General features: G+C 45.3%; 1 protein-coding gene across 4 annotated transcripts in view; it reads left to right on the top strand.

Moving 5' to 3' along the window:
• Positions 1–21,972, top strand: part of TERT (telomerase reverse transcriptase) — an 82,902-nt gene that overhangs the window by 2,529 nt on the left and 58,401 nt on the right. For 2 of the 4 annotated variants that reach the window (XM_085888354.1, XM_085888355.1), the window contains exons 1-5: positions 1–5,498; positions 7,001–7,347; positions 9,670–9,799; positions 10,094–11,381; positions 20,042–20,237. The exon at positions 1–5,498 is cut by the window's left edge and continues 2,529 nt beyond it. In XM_085888354.1, coding sequence (XP_085744480.1) covers positions 5,250–5,498; positions 7,001–7,347; positions 9,670–9,799; positions 10,094–11,381; positions 20,042–20,237 — 2,210 coding nt within the window. In that variant the 5' untranslated portion in view covers positions 1–5,249. The remainder of the gene's footprint in view (positions 5,499–7,000; positions 7,348–9,669; positions 9,800–10,093; positions 11,382–20,041; positions 20,238–21,972) is intronic. The other 2 variants (XM_085888356.1, XM_085888358.1) reach the window with 2 other exon arrangements.

Raw genomic sequence — 21,972 nt, 5'->3', positions numbered from 1 at the left:
TACTGGTAGAGGGGCACTGCATCAGCGACGCAGTCGCGCTTCAAGAAATGATAGCTACCCCAGCAGCTAAGCTGTCATACGATCACACACACCCTAAGATCTTAAGAAGCCACCTTGACCACTAAGCCAACACAAGGCTCAATGCATGGGTTGTACAAAAATGGATACAGAAGGAAAAACAGGAAATTTGGAAGGAGGAGGGGTTGGGGTGAGGGGGCAGGGGATTAACGAGGGTAAAAAAGATCATGGTTTTGGGTTGAGGATGATCTGAGATGGTGGTGAACAGCTGTTTTGAAGACCGAAAGGAAAGAATGAGATTGAAGAGAATGTGAAACTTTGTTTCACAGGTGGGAGAAAAAGAGGAATAAATGAGTGGAGGTGAGCAGTGATCTTGGATTTAGGTAGTTTCACCAGAAGGGGGTTGATGGTAGACCGTGTGTGTCCTGTAGAAACCTCGGCCTTCGTGACGGAGGATGCCCGGTTGGCGGCTGGCTTTGGAGGCCAACTTTGAAATGTGGTTTGCCTAAGAAAGATAATGGCTGACAGTGAGACCCAGGAGTTTGAATGACTGAACTTCAAAAACTAACCTCATGAGGATTGTGAAGAAAGTAGATGGGGGGAGTGAGTGGAGGGTTTGCCAGATCGTCCTTTCGGAGAGAGATCGTGAGATTTGTCAGGATTGAAAGACCATAGTCCAAGTATTTGATCAGCTTGTGATTTTTGTCAAGGTCTGAAGAGAGAGAAGAGGTCGCAGCCTTTCTATCTGAAGGATGAGTGATGACACAGCAGAGGATGGAGTCATTAGAAAGTAGAATAGTAGATAAAGAGGATTTTCCAGAGAGGCAGAGTGATCATTCATGAAAATCAGGAATAGGACTGGGCCCAGAACACTGCTTTGGGGCACACCAGCTTTGACAGGGAGAGATGAAAGGATTCCATTGAGTGCCACACGTTGGCTACTAGAGTAGAGGAAGTCAGTAAGCCATATGTGGAGTTGGCCGTGGATGCCATAGGCAGAGAGTTTGGAGAGTAAGGCGAACTTTGAGAAAGAAACTTATCAAAAGCACGAGATTTGTCCAAAGAGATGGCCCTGATGTCATGTCTCACATTGAGGGCCTCCATCCTTCCCTTTTTGTACGTCGTGATGGTGCATTCATCAGTAGTAAGACTATGTTCAACTTGTATTGTAGAAAACCCCGAGGAGGGGATGGGAGAGGAAAGAAAAACAAAGTTAGTAACGTCTCAGTTTTCAATGTTTATCGGTCTTTATGCAAAAGTAGGGCTGGCAGGATGGCCTGGAGACCTAGACCTAGAGGTGCCCACATTCATTTTGAAGCTGTCTCCCCTGGATTTGAATCCTGACCCTAGTATAAACTGTCAACCAGGTGCTTCACAGGCAGGGTGCTTCATCAATGTGTGTGCCATCCCTCAGATGGACATTAAGCTGGGTGTCCCGTCCACCAGCATTAGTTTGTGGATGTTAAAGATCCCACGGTGTCCTTCGGGAAGAGAAGGTGAGCCAAAAGTGGTCATTACCTGGACGAACACCGATGTGTAAAGAATTCGATGCATAAAGTTCACGTTAAAATAAAATGGAGCAATTTTAGTTTTTTCTTCGTGTGTGTGCAGTATTACATTTGACTTGGGAATGTCGACAGAGTTGTTTCCATTGGCTGACAGGTGACCAACTGCAGTTGTACACCGCTGCTTCCCATATATATTCCATATCCAGGTGATGTATGACGTCATGGCCGGGCACCGAAGGAAGGGTGTACTCGGTTTTCACTCCATTTTTGGGTCGCCGAAATAGGTGACCCTTATTGTCAGTAATTCTGCCTGTTTGGATGTTTGTTCATTTGTCATCAGCATAATTGGTAGTAAACGTGGGCGGATTTTGACAAATTTTTTTGTCAAAATTTTGATTTTGACAAAATCGGTACCGTTCACGCGAAATCAATTCCGAAAGCCATTATCCCACGAAGGGTTATGAAATTTGGCACGAATGATCTACAGGTGATGCTCTATCAAATATATTCCGGATTTTGTGATATATGGAATACTTTACCCACAGCGCCCTCTACAATTAGGGTATGCACGAAAATTGGCGAAAATTGAAGGCCCCCAAGCGACCAGGTGAGTGCATCGATACGAATGAAACTTTGCAGGTTCATGGTACTCGATGAGTACTACAACTTTGCCTTAGGACATATTGACCGATTTCGCTTAGGTCAGGGGTCAAAGGTAAATTAGTGCAAAAACCGATAATATGCAAGAGCTGGAGTTGCCTTTGCGCCAAATGCTACTCCTCGGGTTATAGTCGGATGGTCATGAAGATTCACACTAATCGTCTGGAATACATTGTGCACAAACGATCGAGCCAGATTTTCGATTTCGATCTTTGTTCACCCACAGCACCCCCTCAAACTTTCCGATTTCAAACCGCATTTTCGGTACTTTTCATTCAAATTGATACCGAGTAGTTATCAGTGGATGGAACTGGATGAGATTTGATATGCATAATCTTAAGGTGATTCCCTATCCGCTATATGACATCCATTTTGCTCAATATCTTATAGTTTCCATGCTCGGCAACCCATCACCAGTGCTGGATTAAGCATTAGGCAGACAAGGCATGTGCCTTAGGGCCAGCCAAAAATTCGGGCCAAAAATTATTTTCACATTAAATATTTGTCTTTTTTTGTATTAAATATTTTGTTTTTGAATCGGTTCATCTTTTGTCTGGGGTCCATTTCCATGAGCCCGAGATCTAATTTTAATTTTTCAGGCCATTCTCTAAAATTTCAAAATGTGCCTGAGGGCCAGCCGAGGCTTAATCCGGCACTGCCCATCGCCGCCTACCGGCTTGTCTTTGTTTGTTTGTTTGTTTGTGTGGGCGATATCTCAGGTATATTTTGAACTCGGAAGCTGATATTTTGGTATGACAGTGACAAAGTGATTTGGCTATAAAGGGTATTTTTGATTTATTGATGAATTAATTGATCTATTAATTATTCATTTTTCGATTAATTTCTTAATTCTCAAAAAGTTACAGATTCAGATGAAACAGTGGTGCTTTAGGTCTGCTATTCGGCAATTGATTGAGAAATTAATTCTTTATGATTATGATTTATTTATTTTAATGATGCAGTTAGTCATTCAATTATTGGACACCGCTCCCTCCCAATTCCCAAAAGGTAATCAGCATGGGTTTTCCAAAAAGTTAATCAGCATAGGTTTACCAAAGGTAGTTCCTGTTTAACAAATCTTTTTCGGGTTCTATGAAGCAGTGTCTGATTGGGTGGATGAGGGAAAGGCAGTGCTTTATAGTATATCTTTATAGTATATCTTTATAGTATATCTTTATAGTATATCTTTATAGTATATCTTTATAGTATATCTTTATAGTATATCTTTATAGTATATCTATATATACACTGATATAGTATATCTAGACTTTAAGAAGGCATCCAAGATTGTTAGCCAAAGTGAGGAGTTGTGGAGTGGCTGATCAGGTAGCCAATTGGATTGCAAACTGGTTTTGTGGTAGGAAGCAAAGAGTGGCTGTGAGTGGGAGGATGTCTTGCTGGGAGGATGTAAGTAGCAGGGTACCTCAGGGATCAGTACTCGGACCATTTACTATTCATTATTTACATCAATGATTTGGATAATGGGGTAAAGAGCAAGCTTTCCAAATTTGCGGATGATACAAAGCTTGGAGGTAAGGTGGATCGCAGAGGGGGTGGTGAACAGATTCAGGAAAGCATTGATACTTGTATATATTGGGCAAAAGATTGGCAGATGGAATTTAACCTGAGCAAGTGTAAGGTGTTGGGGTAGGGAAAGAACAATGAAAATAGAGATTACAGGATGTAAGGGGTAATTTTGGAGCGTGTTACACAGGAAAAGGATCTGGGGGTGGTAATAGATATGGGAGGTAAGCAGGCAGCACAGTGCCAGGCAGCTAGAGGTAAAGCAAATTGGGTTTTAGGTTGTATTCGGAGGGGGATCATTTATAAATCAAAAGAGGTGGTGTTAACATTGTACAGGAATTTAGTGAGGGCCACATCTAGAATATTGTGTGTAGTTTTGGTCACCACAACTTAGGAAGGACAAAGATACCATGGAGAGGGTTCAGCGTCGGGCTACTCGATTGATTCATGGCCGAGCTCGACTCAGCTATGAGGAGCGGTTGAAGAAGACAGGGCTTTATTCACGAGAAAGGAGGCAGTTACGAGGAGATATGTTAGATAATGAAGGGTAAAGATAAAATAAGTGCAGATGAATTATTCAACAGAGTAGACAGTGATAGGAGCCATAGCCTGAGAGTAAAGAAGAGGAGAGTTAAGACGGTAGTAAGGCAGGGGACTTTCATTCAGAGAGTAGTGAATGCATGGAATGGTCTCCCTGGAAAGGTAGTGGCAGCAGAAACAGTAGATAAGTTTAAATTAGAATTAGATGGGTATCTGGAAGTTATGGAGATAGAGGGGTATGGGGATGTTGATAAGACTTTTAGGTCGTTTGAGCATTGATGGGTGATTGTATACGGAGTGCTGTTGGTGGGGGTCTTGTCAAGGGGGGTTGTGTGGTTGATGTGTGTTTTTTAACAAAGCCCATGCCCCCTCTCCGAGGGGAAGAAAAGGGGAAAAAAATAAATGAATAAAATAAATAATAATAATAACAATACAAAAGAAAAAGCAAACAAAAATTTATTTCATTAATTAAAACCTTTTTTTTTACATTTTCTTCCTCGGATCTTGTGTCGATGGGTTGGTGTGGTGTTCGCGCAGGCATGGTGGGCTGAATGGCCTCCACCTGTGTTGGATTTCCTTGAAGAAACACCAATCCATCCGAGTCAGGAATCGCATTCCATGTCCCGTGAAGGTCGCTTGTTCGAACAGCTGATAAAAGTTGTGGTTTGCTTTCAATATAAATACTGACGTGAAATACTTTTCAGCAGGGGCGCGTTCCGTTAACAAGCGGCTTGCTTACCGCTCGCCAAGCGGCTTGCGAAGCGGTCGATACAGAACAGCTGGTTCTGGCGTGCTTGGTGATGACGCTTTACTGTATTTTACAAAGTCAGTGTGACCTTCTCTGGGTTTGTTCTCATTTTGACCACCGGACCGTTCGATGCCCCTTTTTCCCGCGTGAATCAACAACAGCGCTTGAACTTGGCGGGAATTTTTCAGGAGGAGGGGAGGAGCATAAAGCAGTGACGCGCACTGTCTCCGCCCATCGCTTCCGTTCGAAATATGGCGGGAAAACGAGACGTTAAGGGAAGCAGTTTTAAAGCGGCTGGCGTTCTTCGGATCCTCCGGCCGCTCTATCGCCGATGTTGCTTCTTCTTGGAATTCCTCTCGGACCTGGAATCCCAGGTCGCAGGTGCGTTCAGAATCCTGGAGGAGAACGACGGAAGCGCTTACGAGAACCTGGTTCGAAGCCTCATTGTGTGTGTACCAAAGGGAGCGCGGAACCTCCCGGCCTCGATGACCGCAGAGCAGGTTTGGCCTTTTATCAGGATCATTCTCACCCGCACGTCACGTGTCGTTCTCACCCGCACGTCACGTGTCATTCTTACCCGCACGGGCTTGATGTTGTGAGTTCAACTCTGCACGAACTTTGCGTGCATGATGTCACATGATATAGGTCCAAAGGCAAGGTTTGACGAAAGGCGATCAGGATTAATGAAAACCTTAGATGTTTAAAAACAAGCTCAAATGAGCTAAGATCCTCGTCCTCTTAATGATGACGTCATAAAAACGAATATGACGTCATTGTGATGTATCAGGTTTGCGATAAATGATCTGTGCTAATGCCCGGCTTGATTCCCGCAAACAAAATTCAAACAGCTTGCCTGGTTTCGGAGATAATGGTATAGGCGATTTCCATTAGCGGCGATATTATGACGTCAACTTTTTTTTCTAGGAAGAATTTCCAAAATCGGAGATGGTTACTGTCTGCGCGTGGGCTTTCTGCATATACCTGGCAAGTTTCACGAAGATCCGATGAAAACTCTGGGTTGTGAAACAAAAAATAGGAATGACGTCATAAAATTGATATGATGTCATAGTGATGTGTCATATGTGCGGTAATTAATCTCTGCTAATGCCCTGTTCGATTCCCGCAAACAGAATTCAAAAAGCTTGCTGAGTTTCGGAGACAATTTTTTTAGGCGATTTCCATTAGCGGAGATATTTTGACGTCATAACTTTTTTTTCTCGGAGGAATTTCCAAAATCGGAGATCGTTACTGTCTGCGCAGGGTATTGTTACATATATATGCCAAGTTTCAGGAAGTTTCGATGAAACCTGTCAGCTGTGAAATAAAAAAGTCCACAAGAAGAAGATGAAGAACAACAACGTGAGTAAAACTTAGAGATCCTCCACGAGGATCTAAAAAAACCACATAAAAGGTCCTATTTTGTTGTTTGTAACAGTACGCAGGTGTCGCACATTCATTGAGCATGGTGTACGGGATGATAAAAAAAAAAAATATATATATATATATATATATATATATATATATATATATATATATACTTATTTTGTAAGCAGAATATGGCTGCTGGTTGCATCATTGCTGGGAGCACGGTTGTAGCATGTCTGTGCCGCTGATCTGCCGTGCCCTGTCTCCAGTAATCTGGTACTCACCTTGCTGACCTCAAAAGGATGACAGGCTGAGTCAACTCCACCTGGTGTTGATCAAAAGGCACAATGGGCCATTTGGCCCATCATGCCTACACCACACCAATACCAGATTTAATAAATCCATCAATACCCCTTCCCTCCGTGTGCACCCTTTTGGCTGCTACACCGGTACTCATTTCACCGACCTCAGAAGGATGACAGGCTGAGTCAACCCCCCGGTGTTAATTCAGCAGCCAACAGGGCTTGAACTTAGGACCCTAGGATCCCAAGCCACCACCCTAACCGCAAAGCCAACACCAGGTTACAAATGGTTCCATGTTGATGAACTTTTTCCCTTCCTCTTGTCTTGTCTACAGGTTTTTAGCCAGACAGAATTGGTTTTCCATGTGCTCCAGCGGCTCTGCTCACGGAACTGTCGTAACGTCATCTCATTCGGATACGTACCGGTATCGGAACACAGGGGTCCTGCCATTGATCCAGCCTGTTCCATTTCGTATGTTCATCGCAACACAACCACTGCTCTGCTTGCAGAGAGCTCTCTTTGGAATGTCCTGTTTGCTCGCATTGGAGACCAGCTCGCTCTTTATCTATTGGAGGAGTGTGCGTTGTATCGCTTTGTCCCTCCGGCTTGTGCGTACCAGATCTGCGGTGCTCCCCTTTATGATCTCACTCGCACTGCAGCACCAACTTTACCCAAGAGGAAGTGAGTTTTCCTTTTGACTCTCGACATGTTTCCAATTCGTGACCCGTGATTGTCGCGTCGCCATCTCACTTTGGAAACGGTAACATTTAATCGTGTTAACTTTATCATATAAAGTATTTGCTGCACAAATAAGATGTGCAACAGCTTTGTGCACTTGTTTTGTTTGGCTGTTCAGTAAAGTATTGTTGCCCTCCAACATTGATGTCAGAGGACATTTCCACGAGGAGTGGGTTGTGGGAACTGGGGGACTGGGAATTGTGAAGTACGGGGACTGGGATGAAGGTATCGCCGAGCACGAAATAAGCAGTCAAGGCACTGGGAGGCTCTTTAAACTTGTACCAGAGATGTACTTTTCCCAGCTGAGGTTTGAGCCGATATCCAATCCAAGTAGCCAGATAACAGGAAGTTCATGAAAAGGTGAAGAATCCAAAGACGGGGTTGGAAAACAAGGTGATCTCGAACTAGAAACAGACAACAAGCAAGTTTTTTTTTTTTTTTTTTTTTTTTTTTTTTTTTTGTTGAAAGTAACGAGCCAGTCTTTTCTCCAGTTATCATCGCACTCCAGGTCCTGATAGAGAGTGGTACTGGCATGGACATGGGAATAAGGAGGCAAGGTTCCTGGGAAGGTAGTATGCAGTGTTGAAGGTCGACACATCATCTGTGTCGATGCTTAATTGAGAAAGACTACAATCGGGCAGATCATTGATGTATAACAAGAACCATTTGAGCACAAAAACGGATCAAGAAGATACCTGTTATCAATTACTCGATCAGGAATTCGTCAGGTCATGGGCACAGGGAAATCCGCACCCACACCCCTCGATGACTTGTGAGTTTTTTTTCACCCCATCTCCACCAAATCTTGCATATCTTTCATCGGTTGTACACAGGGTAATATCATGGGTACAAAGAATAAAAAACAATCCCCCCCCCCAATGAGTGGGGGGGGGGAGTGCCTTATGATTTTTTCCTGTTATCCACCAACTTTTGCATCCGTGTTGGTTGTTCACAGGGTAAAAAATAAATCCCCCCGCCTCCTGTGAGAGGGTGGGGAATGGGGGGGGGAGGGGGTGGTGGAGAGGGACGACTTGCCCATACTCCCGTCGGGAGTGAATGTTTATCGTTTCTCCAAAAAGCAAATATATTCACAAGTTGTTAAATTCGCGCTTCTCTGTTATAGGGTGAAATACACAAAATTATGTAGAGCAAAGATTTTCACTTTTACAGTACTCAGTTATTTGTCGGAGTTATTTTCTGAGTTGACAGCAAAAGCTGGTTTGAATCCGAGTCGGCTCGGAAGAGCAAATCACTGAGTTCGGGTGCAGCACTATGTCATGGAGTGACTGTGCTTTTCTCTTTCTGCAGTCAGTACGGCACTTTTATGGAGAAATCTCCCTCTCCAAGGGATGCCAACCACCTTGGTTTTCCGTGCATCCTCTAAAGTCTAAATGCTGAGTGCCAAGTGAGGAAGCAGCACCTAACATTTTAAAAGTCTGGTACGACTCGACCGGGATCGTGTTTGAACCATTGGCCTCCCAGATTCGGAGCGGACCCTCTAACCACAATGGCACCGAGTTTGGCGAGACTGTTTACCCGTTATCTCCTCTTCTTTTATGGTGATCCCCATCCCCCTCTCTCTTATCCAAGTTCTGTTATCCATCCCTGCCAAGCCGCATGAATCTGGTTCGGCCGGCATGGAATTGGCGGGGAATACTTTGTGTGATGTGTGGACACACCACGGCATGCGGTGAGACACAACTACACAGCCGAGTTGCGCAAGGAGAAAGCCTTTGAATTAGTTGGATTTGCGGTTAAAGGGCCGAGGAGGAGGAGGAGGAGGAAGAAGAAGGAAAAGGAATATATGCTGTTGGTGGCAATTTTGTGCTTTCTGATGTTAGAACTTGAGAACCTCAAGTTTTTTTTTATGCCTTCTCAATCAAAGGCATTGCTTTGGGATTGTCCGTCCGTGAGTGCGGAGCAGATTTTTATTCCCACGCTCTTCATCATTGAGAGATCGGGCAAAACCAATATTTAACACGATATCTCATAAAGTTGTGGACGGATTCGGATGAAACTTGGTGGACAAATTGATTCAATTTTTGGTGAGGATCTCAATCTGGATCCGGATATGAGAATTATTTAATTTTTCAAGTAATTCTTCACCATTGAGAGATCAGGCCAAAAACGATATATAGCATGATATTTCAAAAATGTATTGGGCCAGATAAGTTTTCGTGGATATCAGGCATTACGTGGCGGAGGTATGTGCGTCACCGAGTGCCCTTCTAGTTTTTTGTTTGAGTTTATTTTCCTGACTTGCAGAGGTTTCCAACACATCCTGCAGTGCTGTGCAGATGCGGCGAAGCGGCGGAAACATGGTGACGAGTGTACGGCAAAAGCAGGAGGCACGACGGGTCGCAAGGCAATAAAACGCCAACAAGAAATGAGGGTGGTAACTACTGAAAGCAACTTTTATATATTTTTGTAATATAATTTAATGATGCTTTAATTATTTTGTAATTCATTATATTTTATTTTTCTGCCAGTAAATGTGTTTGCTCTCGTAATGTCTTCCACTTTATCACGCCCCACATTACCTAATATTTAATGCAATGTTTTGTGTTTCTAGTTTGATCGATACAGAAAGTGTTCAAATGTTGTGTGTTTCCGACATCAATCATGAATTTGGTGTTGCTCAAAATGCAACTGCCTTGCATTACATTTTGTTTTTTTTTATTTTTTTCAGGATCCCTCCACTGTCAAAAAGCCACGGTTAATTGGGCAATTAGAGCAGAATGGGGCATCTGTCACTGCTAATACACGGTATCTTCCTGGCCAAACAAAGCTTAGCCTTCACAGGTTTGAGCACCATGGTGGAGGAAGTTGTGGTCGTGGTGGTGGAGGGAGCTGCACAATAATCTCGGGTGAAAAGGGCCATCTGAAGGTTCAGCAGTCTAACAGGAAGGTCCCAGGAGCAGATCTGAAAGACTCTCGTTCGGCAAACCCAGAATGCTTCTCTTGGGCTCGACTCCTTTACTCAAAGAACCTTCGCGAAGCCTTTTGGAAAAACCATCCACTGAACAAGCTGGGCTGTGCAAACAAAGATGCTGAAGCCCTGCTGAGAATGGTATTTTGGCTTGATGTGACACAGAAAGGGAACAAAAACTTGGCGCAGAAGCGCAGTCGAAAACACCTGAGGCTGCCGAAAAGGTTTGTCCAAATGAAGGGTATGTTTGCGCAAATTTTGCAAAACCACAAAAAATGCCCATATCGCGTCCTCCTATCTCGATACTGTCCTGTTAGGTTAAGAAATCCTTTGAAGATGAGACAACACAATGGAGCTTCCACGAAGGGCCTGGGAAATGATAGCAGGGGAGAGAAAAAAGAGAGGTATGTTAATTGTGATTCAGATTTGTGTGCTTCCCCAACTTCCAACGCGTTAGGATCAACAAGTACGAAAGATGGTCCACTTCGCTCCACAGATACAGAACCTCCAAGAAGAACGGACTGGCGACATTGTGTTCAACAACTTCTAGGAGGCCCTAAAGGAAAGTCAACAAAGCATCCAATTGGACAGGTTGTAAAGCCTTTTCTTGACTCTTCCTGCAGTCGACAAGAAATTTCCAGCAAAAGTGTAAATTCCAATTTACTGAGCGCACCTGGTGAGAAAACTGGTCCCAATGCCCATTGTTCAACGCAATCATCCTCGGCTGCATTTCCTGCTCTTGCTTTACCTCTTGAACATTCCCACACTGTCTCTGCCTGCATTCCGATCTCTCAACGTTTTCCAACACACAAAATGCGTAGGTGTCAGTGGCTTCTGTCTCAACACAGTGATCCAGCTTCCGTGTATGGGTTCTTACGTGCCATCCTTTTGAGAGTCTTGCCAGTGGAAGCGTGGGGGTCACCACATAATCGTCGACGCTTTCTACAGATTTTGAAGACCTGCCTTCGGCTTGGTCGCTTGGAGAGCCTTGGCATCAAAGAGCTTTGCCATAGCATGCGTACCAACGACTGCTCCTGGCTTCAGCTTGGTAAATACCTTTGTTTCATTTTATATTAATAAGGGAGACATTGGCTTTACTGGTTGTGGTGCCCTATTGTTTCTGTTCTGTTTATTTTTATTGTTATTCTTCGTCCCTTTTTTGGCTTTGTTTTTTTTTTTTTCTTTTGCTCGATTACACTGAACAACAACAATTTTTTACTGGAGATGTGTAAAGTGATTTAGACTAATTTGGGTACGCTGATTTCAAAAATCATAACCGTTTTGCTGTATCACGTCAGGATTTTCAGTAACAGAAATATTCCCATTGCCTAGAAGTCAGGATTTCAATGAAATTTACAAAAATTCATTTATTCATTTATTTCATCATGAATGCTTCAAAATTATAGAAATTACAGAAAAACTCCACTAGAATGGAATTAAAAATGCTTTAGGCATTTGGCTTTGCGTTTGTGCTGCTCTGTGTCAGTTTCACGATGCAGGAACCAGCAGAAATCGCCCATCATGTTCGGGTTGTGCCGCCCTTGGTAACGCGTCTCCATGAGTGAAATCTCTTGGTGGAATTGCTCGCCGTGCTCGTCCGAGACTGCTCCCAAGTTGTCAGGGAAGAAGTTCAGGTGCTGGTGTAGGAAATGGATTTTCAGGGACATCCTGGAGCCAAGTTTCCTGAAGGACTCCAGCAGCTGCTGCACTATTTCTTCATAGTTGTCCGCGCGCTCGTTCCCCAAGAAGTTGTCCGTCACAGCTTTGAAGCTCCTCCACGCTGCCAGCTCTTTGGGGTTTAGAGTTGTCGGAAAAGTTTCGTCCTTCATAATCTGTCGGTTGCGGTCCAACAAAGACACCAGCCTTGATCTTGGCCTCCGACAAGGTGTTGCCAAACTTTTCCTCGAGGTATAAACCCACGCCCATTCAGATCCATTGCCCGTACAAAACTTTTCATCAAGCCGAGCTTTATGTGGAGTGGTGGAAGGAAAACCTTGGCTGGGTCGACAAAGGGCGACATGCTTCACGTTGTGTCGACCAGGTACATGCTCTTTTCGCTCTTCCCAATCTTTCTTCGTCCAGTGATTCTTGTCGTCTCTGCTATCCCAGAGACAAAGGAAGCACATGTATTTCGTGTAGCCTGACTGCAGCCCTAACAACAGCGCCACCACTTTCAAGTCTCCGCAGATGTGCCAGTTGAAGTCATTGTACTTGATGGAATCAAGCAGCTGCCGCATAGTCTCATAGGTCTCTGTCATGCCGAGCAACGTGAGCCAGTGGGACTGATGGTTTCTCGTTGCCATTGTGGAGCAAAACAGCCTTCAAGCTGTTCTTCCCCGAGTCGATGAAGAGGCGCCAGTCTGCAGGATCGTGATCACACCCAAGTTCTTTCAACAGACCATTGATGTCACTGCAGAATGTCATCGTGTCTTCCATCTCAAAGAACTCAGCCATGTCTCTGTGACGTGCTCTGAACAAGGATATCTTGGTGTTAGGTTCAAGTAGATTCCACTGCTGCAGCCTTGAACCAAGCAGCTCTGCCTTCGCCTTTGACAGCGAGAGATCTCTTACAAGATCATTTAAGTCTCCCTGGTTCAGAAGGTGTGATTCTTGAGTGTCGGGTTCAAAGGTTCATCATCACCATCCTCTTCACCACTGCTTTACAGCTATGTTCTGATCAGCTGGAGGTGTTGGAACGGGGTTCTCGTCATCATGAGGCACAGGTTTACGAGCAGAGACGCAGTCAGCGTACTTGATGTGACCTTTAGTCTTCTTGTTGAAGCCGGCGATGCTTGTGCAGCAGAAATAACAATCATCATGATGATTCTGCGGCTCACGCCATATCATGGGCACCGCAAATGGCATGCTCGCGCGCTTGCCCACAAACCACTGAGTCAAGGTTGTGTGACAGCTTGTGCAGCAGATGTGTGGTGCCCAGCTCTGTTCTTGGTCCCCCACCTTACACCCGAAGTAGTGAAAGTAGGCGGCCTTCATTTTCACTGCTGTAGATATACTTCGCTGTTGATCTTTTTTGGTATACCGACCACAGACATAACAGAAGTTGTCAGGATGATTGGTACAGGAACGCCTACTCATCTTTATCTGAAAGAAAGAAATATAACACAAGTTAACAACAATTGTACGAAATAGACATGTTAAAGACATATGTAAATTTCATTGAAATCCTGACTTCTAGGCAATGGGAATATTTCTGTTCCTGAAAATCCTGACGTGATACAGCAAAACGGTTATGATTTTTGAAATCAGCGTACCCAAATTAGTCTTAATCACTTTACACATCTCCAGTAAAAAAATTTTTTTGAAATTTGTTGTTCAGTGTTATTTCTTCAACATTTTTTTTTTCTCAGTAACCGCTTGTCCGATTGACGCAAAATTTTCAGGGGAGCAGTGACCCCCCCCCCCCCATGGAGAATATTTAAATGATAATTATCACCATAGGTCACGTAGTATGGCGGCCATCTTGGATTAAACGAGAAAATATCAAAAATTATATCTCTGAAACCGCTGATCAGAAAAACTTAAAACTTGGCACATCACATTCAACTGCTAATGGGGAATAAGGACCTTGTAATGATGATGTCATAGGAGAAGTGGTAGAGCAGCCAAAATAGATTTACTTGATATCCTTATCCTAAAATTCTGAAACTTCATACACATAATTATGACCAAATAATAATGAAATTGTAAAATTTATGACGTCATCTGTCGCGTGGCTTGGCAGCCATATTGTTTTTTGTTTTGTTTTTTTAAGGAAAAAAATCTTCTCTAGAACTGCTTTATAGATCGAAGTGAAACTGAACCCAAATGATGGACAAGCCATGCTGAATAAAGTTTGATAACTGTGATGTCATCGGTCACATGGTCTGGTAGCCATCTTGAATTTACCCTAAAGCCTTAAAAAAAATCTTCTCCAGAACAGCTGGACAGATTTAGGGGAAACTTCATCGACATGTTCCCCATGAATTGGGGATACTAGGGTGATAAAGAAGAATTGATAGGTCACGTCGATCGGTAGCCGTATTGGATTGAAGAAAAATATTAAATAATGTTTTCTTTGGAACCGCTTATCCGATTGAAGTGAAATTTACCAAGCATCATCGAGCGCCATTGCTGCATACAGTGTGAAAATGATGACGTCATAGGTCATGTGTTGTTTCTGCCATATTGGATAGAAAAACGAACCTTCTCCGATCAAAACAAAACTTCACACACGTGATCCTCTCCCAAATCTTGGGCAGATTGCAAATGTTCAATGCCACAGGTCACATGGTTTGGCAGCCACGTTCATTTGAAAACCAAAACTTTTAAAAAACGTTTTCTCCGAAACCGCTTAAGACATCGATATTAATCATGTCACATTACATGGAGGAAGAGTAGTGGGTCACAACTGCAAAGTTACGAATCGATCACTACAGCGGTTTCTGAAATATATATTTTAAATATTTTCCTTCAAACCAATGTGGTTGCCAAAGCACATGACTGATGACATCATTTTTAAATAAAATATATTCAGCAAGGGTAGTGGATAATCACTACAAAGTCCAGTATTGATAGGTCATTCGGTTTCAGAGAAATGATTATTTTATCGTACTAGCCAAACCCGTGCCTCGTGCCAAGTTTCTAAAGTGAGGGTTCGTTAGGACGTCGATTATATCCGGTGTTCACAATGTGATTTATCGAATTTCTTTATATACAATGTTTCTTGTTACATTTTTGGTGTCAAATTCACCTTCTGAGGTAGTCAGCATGTGCAGAAGAGGGTTTTACATCGCAGACGCTGTTTTCTAGGAGTGGCATTACACCTCTCAGCAGTGACGGTCTGTCGATGACGGACGTAATGACGTCAGCGAATGACCGATGATGCCTTTCAGATGTCATTACGCCTCTCAGCAGTGACGTCACATGTCACCATGCAAACAAATGTAAAAATTAGAAAATCACCAAAAATTCCCAAACCTGTCCGTCCGGCGCGATCTCACAGAACACCCGCATGCCGAAAGTGGCGACGATCTGTCCGGCAGTTTCGGAGGAGAAATGTCCACAAAATATGGCTTAGCGTGGGGAGCTGTTTGTGTCTGTGGGTGGGTGGATGGGTCATAAGCGCCGCCCATTCTGCAGGCCACTCTTTCCGTGCTCTCCACAAACGTCACAAGCACCGTCTTTTCGCGAGGCCACACCTTTCCCTCCAGCCGCCCAGAAATTGTGGCTATATTTATTTTTCTCTTCACAGAGCTCAGTATGTTTAGAGGCCTCATTTACATTTGAAGACTGAACAACGCGTCTTCTATCATAAAATAAAGGTACCGTTTTGAGGAAACGAAGGTGCAATTTGATGACACCTCAAACGAGGTAATGCATGCTTTGTTTGCAATGAAGCGGTGTAATATACACCGCCCAAGGAAGGTACGTTCATTCTCGCATGCAGAGGAAACAAAATCATCGTCTTTCGTTCAAAATACTTTATCTTTTCGCCCGACTTTTCAAAGCTTTAAAACAAACTGATGGATATGTAATACACGTTGTGTGAAGTGAATATTCACATCGGCTTCATCGTGAAATACCTGCTGATGTATAATCAGTTAGTCCAATCCTGAAGACAACGCGTCTTCCATCATTAAATACGCCTCCCATTTTGAGGAAACAAAAGGACATTTTGATTACAACTCAAACGAGGTAATGCATACGTTTTGTTTGCAGCGATCCAATGTACACCGCCCAATGAAGGTACATGCTGGTTTAAGTGCTTAAGCCACTTGGTGAGCTCTCCACAAAAAACGTGAAATTGAACACAAGCAATTACACTTGGTAACTAATGGAGGGAGGGGAAGGGGTGAGGTTGGAGGAGGCGGGGGAAGAGGTGGGGTGGAAGTCCGGAGAGACTGGGATTGGAGGAGGAAGGGGTGGGGTTGGAGAGTACAGGGAAAGTTGTGGGATGGGAGGAGGAATGGGCTGGGGTGGCGTGGGAGTCCGGAGGGACTGTAGTGTGTGGGGGGGCAGTGGTGGGGCTGGGTGTCCAGGGGACTGTCGCGGGAGGGGAAAGGGGTGGGGTGGGAATCTGTCTGTGTGTTTGTCAGTCCATGATGGAGGCACTACTAATTTCAATGGAATTTCATATTTTCAACATTGGAGCTTATCTTTTAACTTATCTGGAATTGATTCAATTCTCTTATCTGGAATTCAAATCTGGAATTAATTAATTCTCCAATTTTTTTCTTCGACATCCTTTAAAACTTGCATTTCTACATCCTTTCAATTGAATTATAAATTTGAACACTGGAGAACACAAATCATCTTGTTTGCACTTCCAAAAACCTTCAGTTCGCAGTAATTTGCCAAAATTGAATGCCATCTCGACCAATCAAATTTCCTCTTGCGCTCTCAAGGTGGAGGAATATCGACGTTCAGACAAAATGGGGCGCCAAGTGATGTAACGTCTGAGTTAACTTCATCAATCAGATCTGATCGTTTCAGTGCATCTTTTTCTCAAAGATCGATCCAAAATCGTCAGTTTCTCCAAGAAGAGTTGGTTGAAGGTTCACATCTGGACTGGTCCGTATGACCCATCAGCTTCGTATGGTTACCATTGCGCCTGTTATTCAAAGTTCACAAATAAAGCTAATATCACTCGTGTTCAGAAATGCAAAGCAAGAGTTGAAAAGATCCTTCCCATGTCCTTTTTCGCAGACCGCATGAGGTAAGGTGTTCGATTAACTCTCTAGTTTATTTATTCATTAATTAATTAATCTGCAAATACCACCCATCACTTCGCTGACAGGAATACAGGGAAAGAGGGAGGGGAAGGGAAGGGGGTGCTCTGGACTTGCATTTGGTAGTGGGACTTGAAGGGAAGTGGGGGGGGAGTGAGGTTCAACTTTAACTTGGGAGGGGGACTTGAGGGGAAGTGGGGAGGATAGTTCTGTCTGCCGGAATTAGTAAGGAATTGAACGAAATGGGGTATGTTAAAACAGCACGTTCAAACAGGATAGCAAAACCACCGTTCACTTTCAAACAGCACGTACCATTTTTGAAGAGATTATAACATGGGTTCCCCTTGATTTATGCGACTCCAACTGCACCTGCTGCCCTGTTTACCCACCCTGTAACTGGATCTCTTTAAGGGGGTCCCACACCGCTTTAACACTTTAAGGGAGTGTCAAACAATGTCTGAATTGGACAAATTAACACTTTTCTTTTTTTAGCAGTCGGAACTGCTGCTAAGATCAGGTCAACAGTTTAAATTTTGAATTTCAGCTCAGGTTAAGAGATTCCAGAGATTATCACATGCGCGGAAATGAAATAAAAGCACAAACACTCGGAGATGCCTGGAGTGTCAAACAATGTTTGAATTAGACAAGTAAACACTTCTTTTTTTAGCAGTCTTAACTGCCTCTAAAGTCAATTCCGCAGTTTAAATTTTGAAATTTGGCTCGGGTTAAGACATTCTAGCACTCATTGCTTGTGCGGAAATGAAATAATGGCATGAACACTGGTGTCTCTGGGCATTTATAAGCATTGTGATGTATCCGGTAATTTGGAGGTGTGAAGCTCAGGCATTCGATGATGTGAGTGAAGAAAGTGAAAAATAAATTTTGAGCGCCTTCTTGTTAAGAAACCGTTGTGGCCTGTTACAAGTCAAGACATTGTTAAGCAGGCCAAAAAAATGGTAAATTTCGACCCCAGCGAGGGCGATCAGGCTGACAAAGAGGGTGACCAAGGATGAAACCTGGATAAAGGATAATTAAATAAGGTCGTGAATTATATTCAAAAGTGGTGTTTAAATGAACCCAAACACCCAGTTTTCATTCATGCATGACTTTGGAGTTACCTAAGTATGCATGCAAAGTTTGGGGCCGCTAGGTTTCATGGTTTTGGAGTTATGGAGGAGACACACTGATTAACTGACAGACACACACTGATATGTATTAGCATGATAACTTTATGAATCAATGAAATTAATCATTCGCACAAAATATGCTAATATTTCCACCTGTCATTGGAAATATATATGCACAAAATATGTTTTCAAAAGTCAATGGAAACTGCACGGTGACAGATGCAACGCAAAACTACAGCGGCACTCGGTAGAGCGCATACCTCCACCAGACTGATCAAGTGATCAGTTTGTTCCGTAGCCTACTGATAGGCCGGTCTGTGCTCCGTCGCCCCGACCGAGTGGTCCGTGCTCCGTCGCCCCGACCGAGTGGTCCGTGCTCCGTCGCCCCGACCGAGTGGTCCGTGCTCCGTCGCCCCGACCGAGTGGTCCGTGCTCCGTCGCCCCGACCGAGTGGTCCGTGCTCCGTCGCCCCGACCGAGTGGTCCGTGGTCCGTGCTCCGTCGCCCCGACCGAGTGGTCCGTGCTCCGTCGCCCCGACCGAGTGGTCCGTGCTCCGTCGCCCCGACCGAGTGGTCCGTGCTCCGTCGCCCCGACCGAGTGGTCCGTGCTCCGTCGCCCCGACCGAGTGGTCCGTGCTCCGTCGCCCCGACCGAGTGGTCCGTGCTCCGTCGCCCCGACCGAGTGGTCCGTGCTCCGTCGCCCCGGCCGAGTGGTCCGTGCTCCGTCGCCCCGGCCGAGTGGTCCGTGCTCCGTCGCCCCGGCCGAGTGGTCCGTGCTCCGTCGCCCCGACCGAGTGGTCCGTGGTCCGTGCTCCGTCGCCCCGACCGAGTGGTCCGTGCTCCGTGCTCCGTCGCCCCGACCGAGTGGTCCGTGGTCCGTGCTCCGTCGCCCCGACCGAGTGGTCCGTGCTCCGTGCTCCGTCGCCCCGACCGAGTGGTCCGTGCTCCGTGCTCCGTCGCCCCGACCGAGTGGTCCGTGCTCCGTGCTCCGTCGCCCCGACCGAGTGGTCCGTGCTCCGTGCTCCGTCGCCCCGACCGAGTGGTCCGTGCTCCGTGCTCCGTCGCCCCGACCGAGTGGTCCGTGCTCCGTGCTCCGTCGCCCCGACCGAGTGGTCCGTGCTCCGTCGCCCCGACCGAGTGGTCCGTGCTCCGTCACCCCGACCGAGTGGTCCGTGCTCCGTGCTCCGTCGCCCCGACCGAGTGGTCCGTGCTCCGTGCTCCGTCGCCCCGACCGAGTGGTCCGTGCTCCGTGCTCCGTCGCCCCGACCGAGTGGTCCGTGCTCCGTGCTCCGTCGCCCCGACCGAGTGGTCCGTGCTCCGTGCTCCGTCGCCCCGACCGAGTGGTCCGTGCTCCGTGCTCCGTCGCCCCGACCGAGTGGTCCGTGCTCCGTCGCCCCGACCGAGTGGTCCGTGCTCCGTGCTCCGTCGCCCCGACCGAGTGGTCCGTGGTCCGTCGCCCCGAGCGAGTGAATTTGCTGCTTAATCTGCACCTCTTTCCTTGAAATGTGAATTACAAGGTTAAATAACATTCAGATCTCGTAATTTTTCTCTTTCTTAAATTTGCATTTACTTATCCCTTTAAAGTGACATCATTCATTGTTTTGCCTTGGAGGATCCATTTGCTGTCTCATAATATTGTATGTTCAAGATTTTGCAGTTGCCTTAAGTACGTACTGCAGCACATATAAGCGTTGTTGAGATTATTTTTGATGCTGGTTGCTGGCTCAGGACCTAAGTGTTCTTCAGGGGGAAATAAATAAAAAGTATATTTCTTAAACATACCAAATTATTTTGTGACTGTTAAAGCATCTAATGAATGGGGTTCCATTTATGGTTGTTGACTCGCTGTGTCAGGTCATAGACTGGTCTCACCCAGTGAACATTGCAAACGGGAAGAGATCCTGCAGAAGTTCTTCACTTGGGTCATGCAAGACTTCGTCATGGTCCTTCTGTCTTCATTTTTCTACATCACTGAGACGATGTTCCAGAGAAACAAAATATTTTTCTATCGCAAGAGTGTCTGGTGTTACCTTCACAGCATTGCAATCAGGTCCCTACTTTGTTCCTCTATTTTTTTTATTTTTTTTTAAAGAATGTGGCTTGGGTTCTTATTGCAGATTGAACTGTGGCAAGAATCTTGGTGATTTCTTCTGATGTGCTATTATGTTTGTGAAAGTACATTGCTGCCTCATAACATTGTATGTTCAAGATGCTGCAGTCGCCTTAAGTACGTACTGGAGCACATATAAGAGTGTCAATCGGTCGGCCTTTCTGGAAGAATTATACATGACATCATGTTAACCAAGCCATTTCGGTTTCTTGCATTCTGCTCATTCCTCTGATTGCTGGTGAAGATAATTAAATTGCCATGTGTAGCTTTGATAGCAACTGCTGAAAAGCAATAATATATTGCTGCGGACTTGGAGTTCAAGGCTTGCCATGAGAGGAAGTGCTTGAGTCACTCTCAAACAACTGGTCCTGAGGCCACCAGGCACAGATAATTCCGTGCACTGGCAGGTTTCTAGGCAATCACGAAGGCCGATTGACAGGGCCAATCCGGGCAGAGTTGCACTACTTTACGTGATACCTTACCTGTGGACGGCTGGTCAATTAGGGTCGCGTGTCCTCGATGCGTACTTGCTTTAAACTTGGCGTATCAGGTGCAGCCGAGCGGGGCTGTCAAGTACGCACCGGCTAATAAACACATTGTTGCGTAGAACTTCCCAACGAAGCGAATGTGTGGACCATGCTGGACCAATGAAGGAAAAGCCGAAAACAAGCTGGGTACATTTATAGCAAAGCAATTGATTACAAGCCAGGACGAGGAAAATGATGTGGCACAGTAATGGGTTTGTTCATAAAATGTACAGCAGGGGAAAACGAAGAATTTGTGGATGCAGCTAAAAAGATTACAGTTATTTACAAAAGAGAGAGTGCAGAGTTAATCCGATAAACTTCAACAATGTTACTCAGGTTACAGGCACCATCGCTCGCACGCACACACACACACACACACACACACACACACACACACACACACACACACACACACACACACACACACACACACACACACACACACACACACACACACACACACACACACACACACACACACACACACACACACACACACACCTGAGAAAATTAGGGTTAGCTTAGAAAGAGGAGGAGCAGTTGAGGTGTAGGCGACCTTGTTGTACCTGCCACGGTTGATGGACCTACGCAACCCAATTGCTTAGGAAGGGAGAGGAGGGAAGAAAACTGGGGTGTCTGCAGTGCATGAGTCTGAGGTGCAAAAATGTGATGCAGCGTGATGTAAGAGGAAGGTGTGAAAGGTGCAAATCGGTAATGCTGTTTTAGTGAACGCGGCATAGATTGAGAAAAGATGCATGAGAGAAAAGCTTTACGGGAACGTGTGAGAAAGTCTGTAAATGTAATGAATATTGGCTGCGGAACGCAGGCGAAGCCGAGCACCCGGCAATAACCCCGGCAATAACTCCGGCACGTCTTGGTAACTGCTCGCTCCACCACGCTCACCTCGCTCGGTTGCACTGCCCCCTCAGCTCGGTAATGGCTTTGAAGAGATTTGGCTTGGAGGCTGGATGAAGGAGAGCAACTGAGCCTGATTTGCTCTCTTTTATAGAGCCCAGAGTGTAGGAAGGGGCAAAAAGCAGATCAGGAGACCTGCTTGGCATTTACGAACTCGCCCATTGGTGCATAGCCGTCACCCCGCGCCGCAGCCACTCCCCGCCAGAGTCAGGAGTCGAAAATGGCTCCAGTTT

Source organism: Eptatretus burgeri, chromosome 7, assembly GCF_056783735.1.
Source record: "Eptatretus burgeri isolate ZD-2024b chromosome 7, Ebu_testis_v1, whole genome shotgun sequence".
In the NCBI taxonomy this organism is placed as follows: domain Eukaryota; kingdom Metazoa; phylum Chordata; class Myxini; order Myxiniformes; family Myxinidae; genus Eptatretus; species Eptatretus burgeri.
The sequence above is the reverse complement of the archived record's forward strand: the minus strand, read 5'-3'. Positions and strand labels throughout refer to the sequence as shown.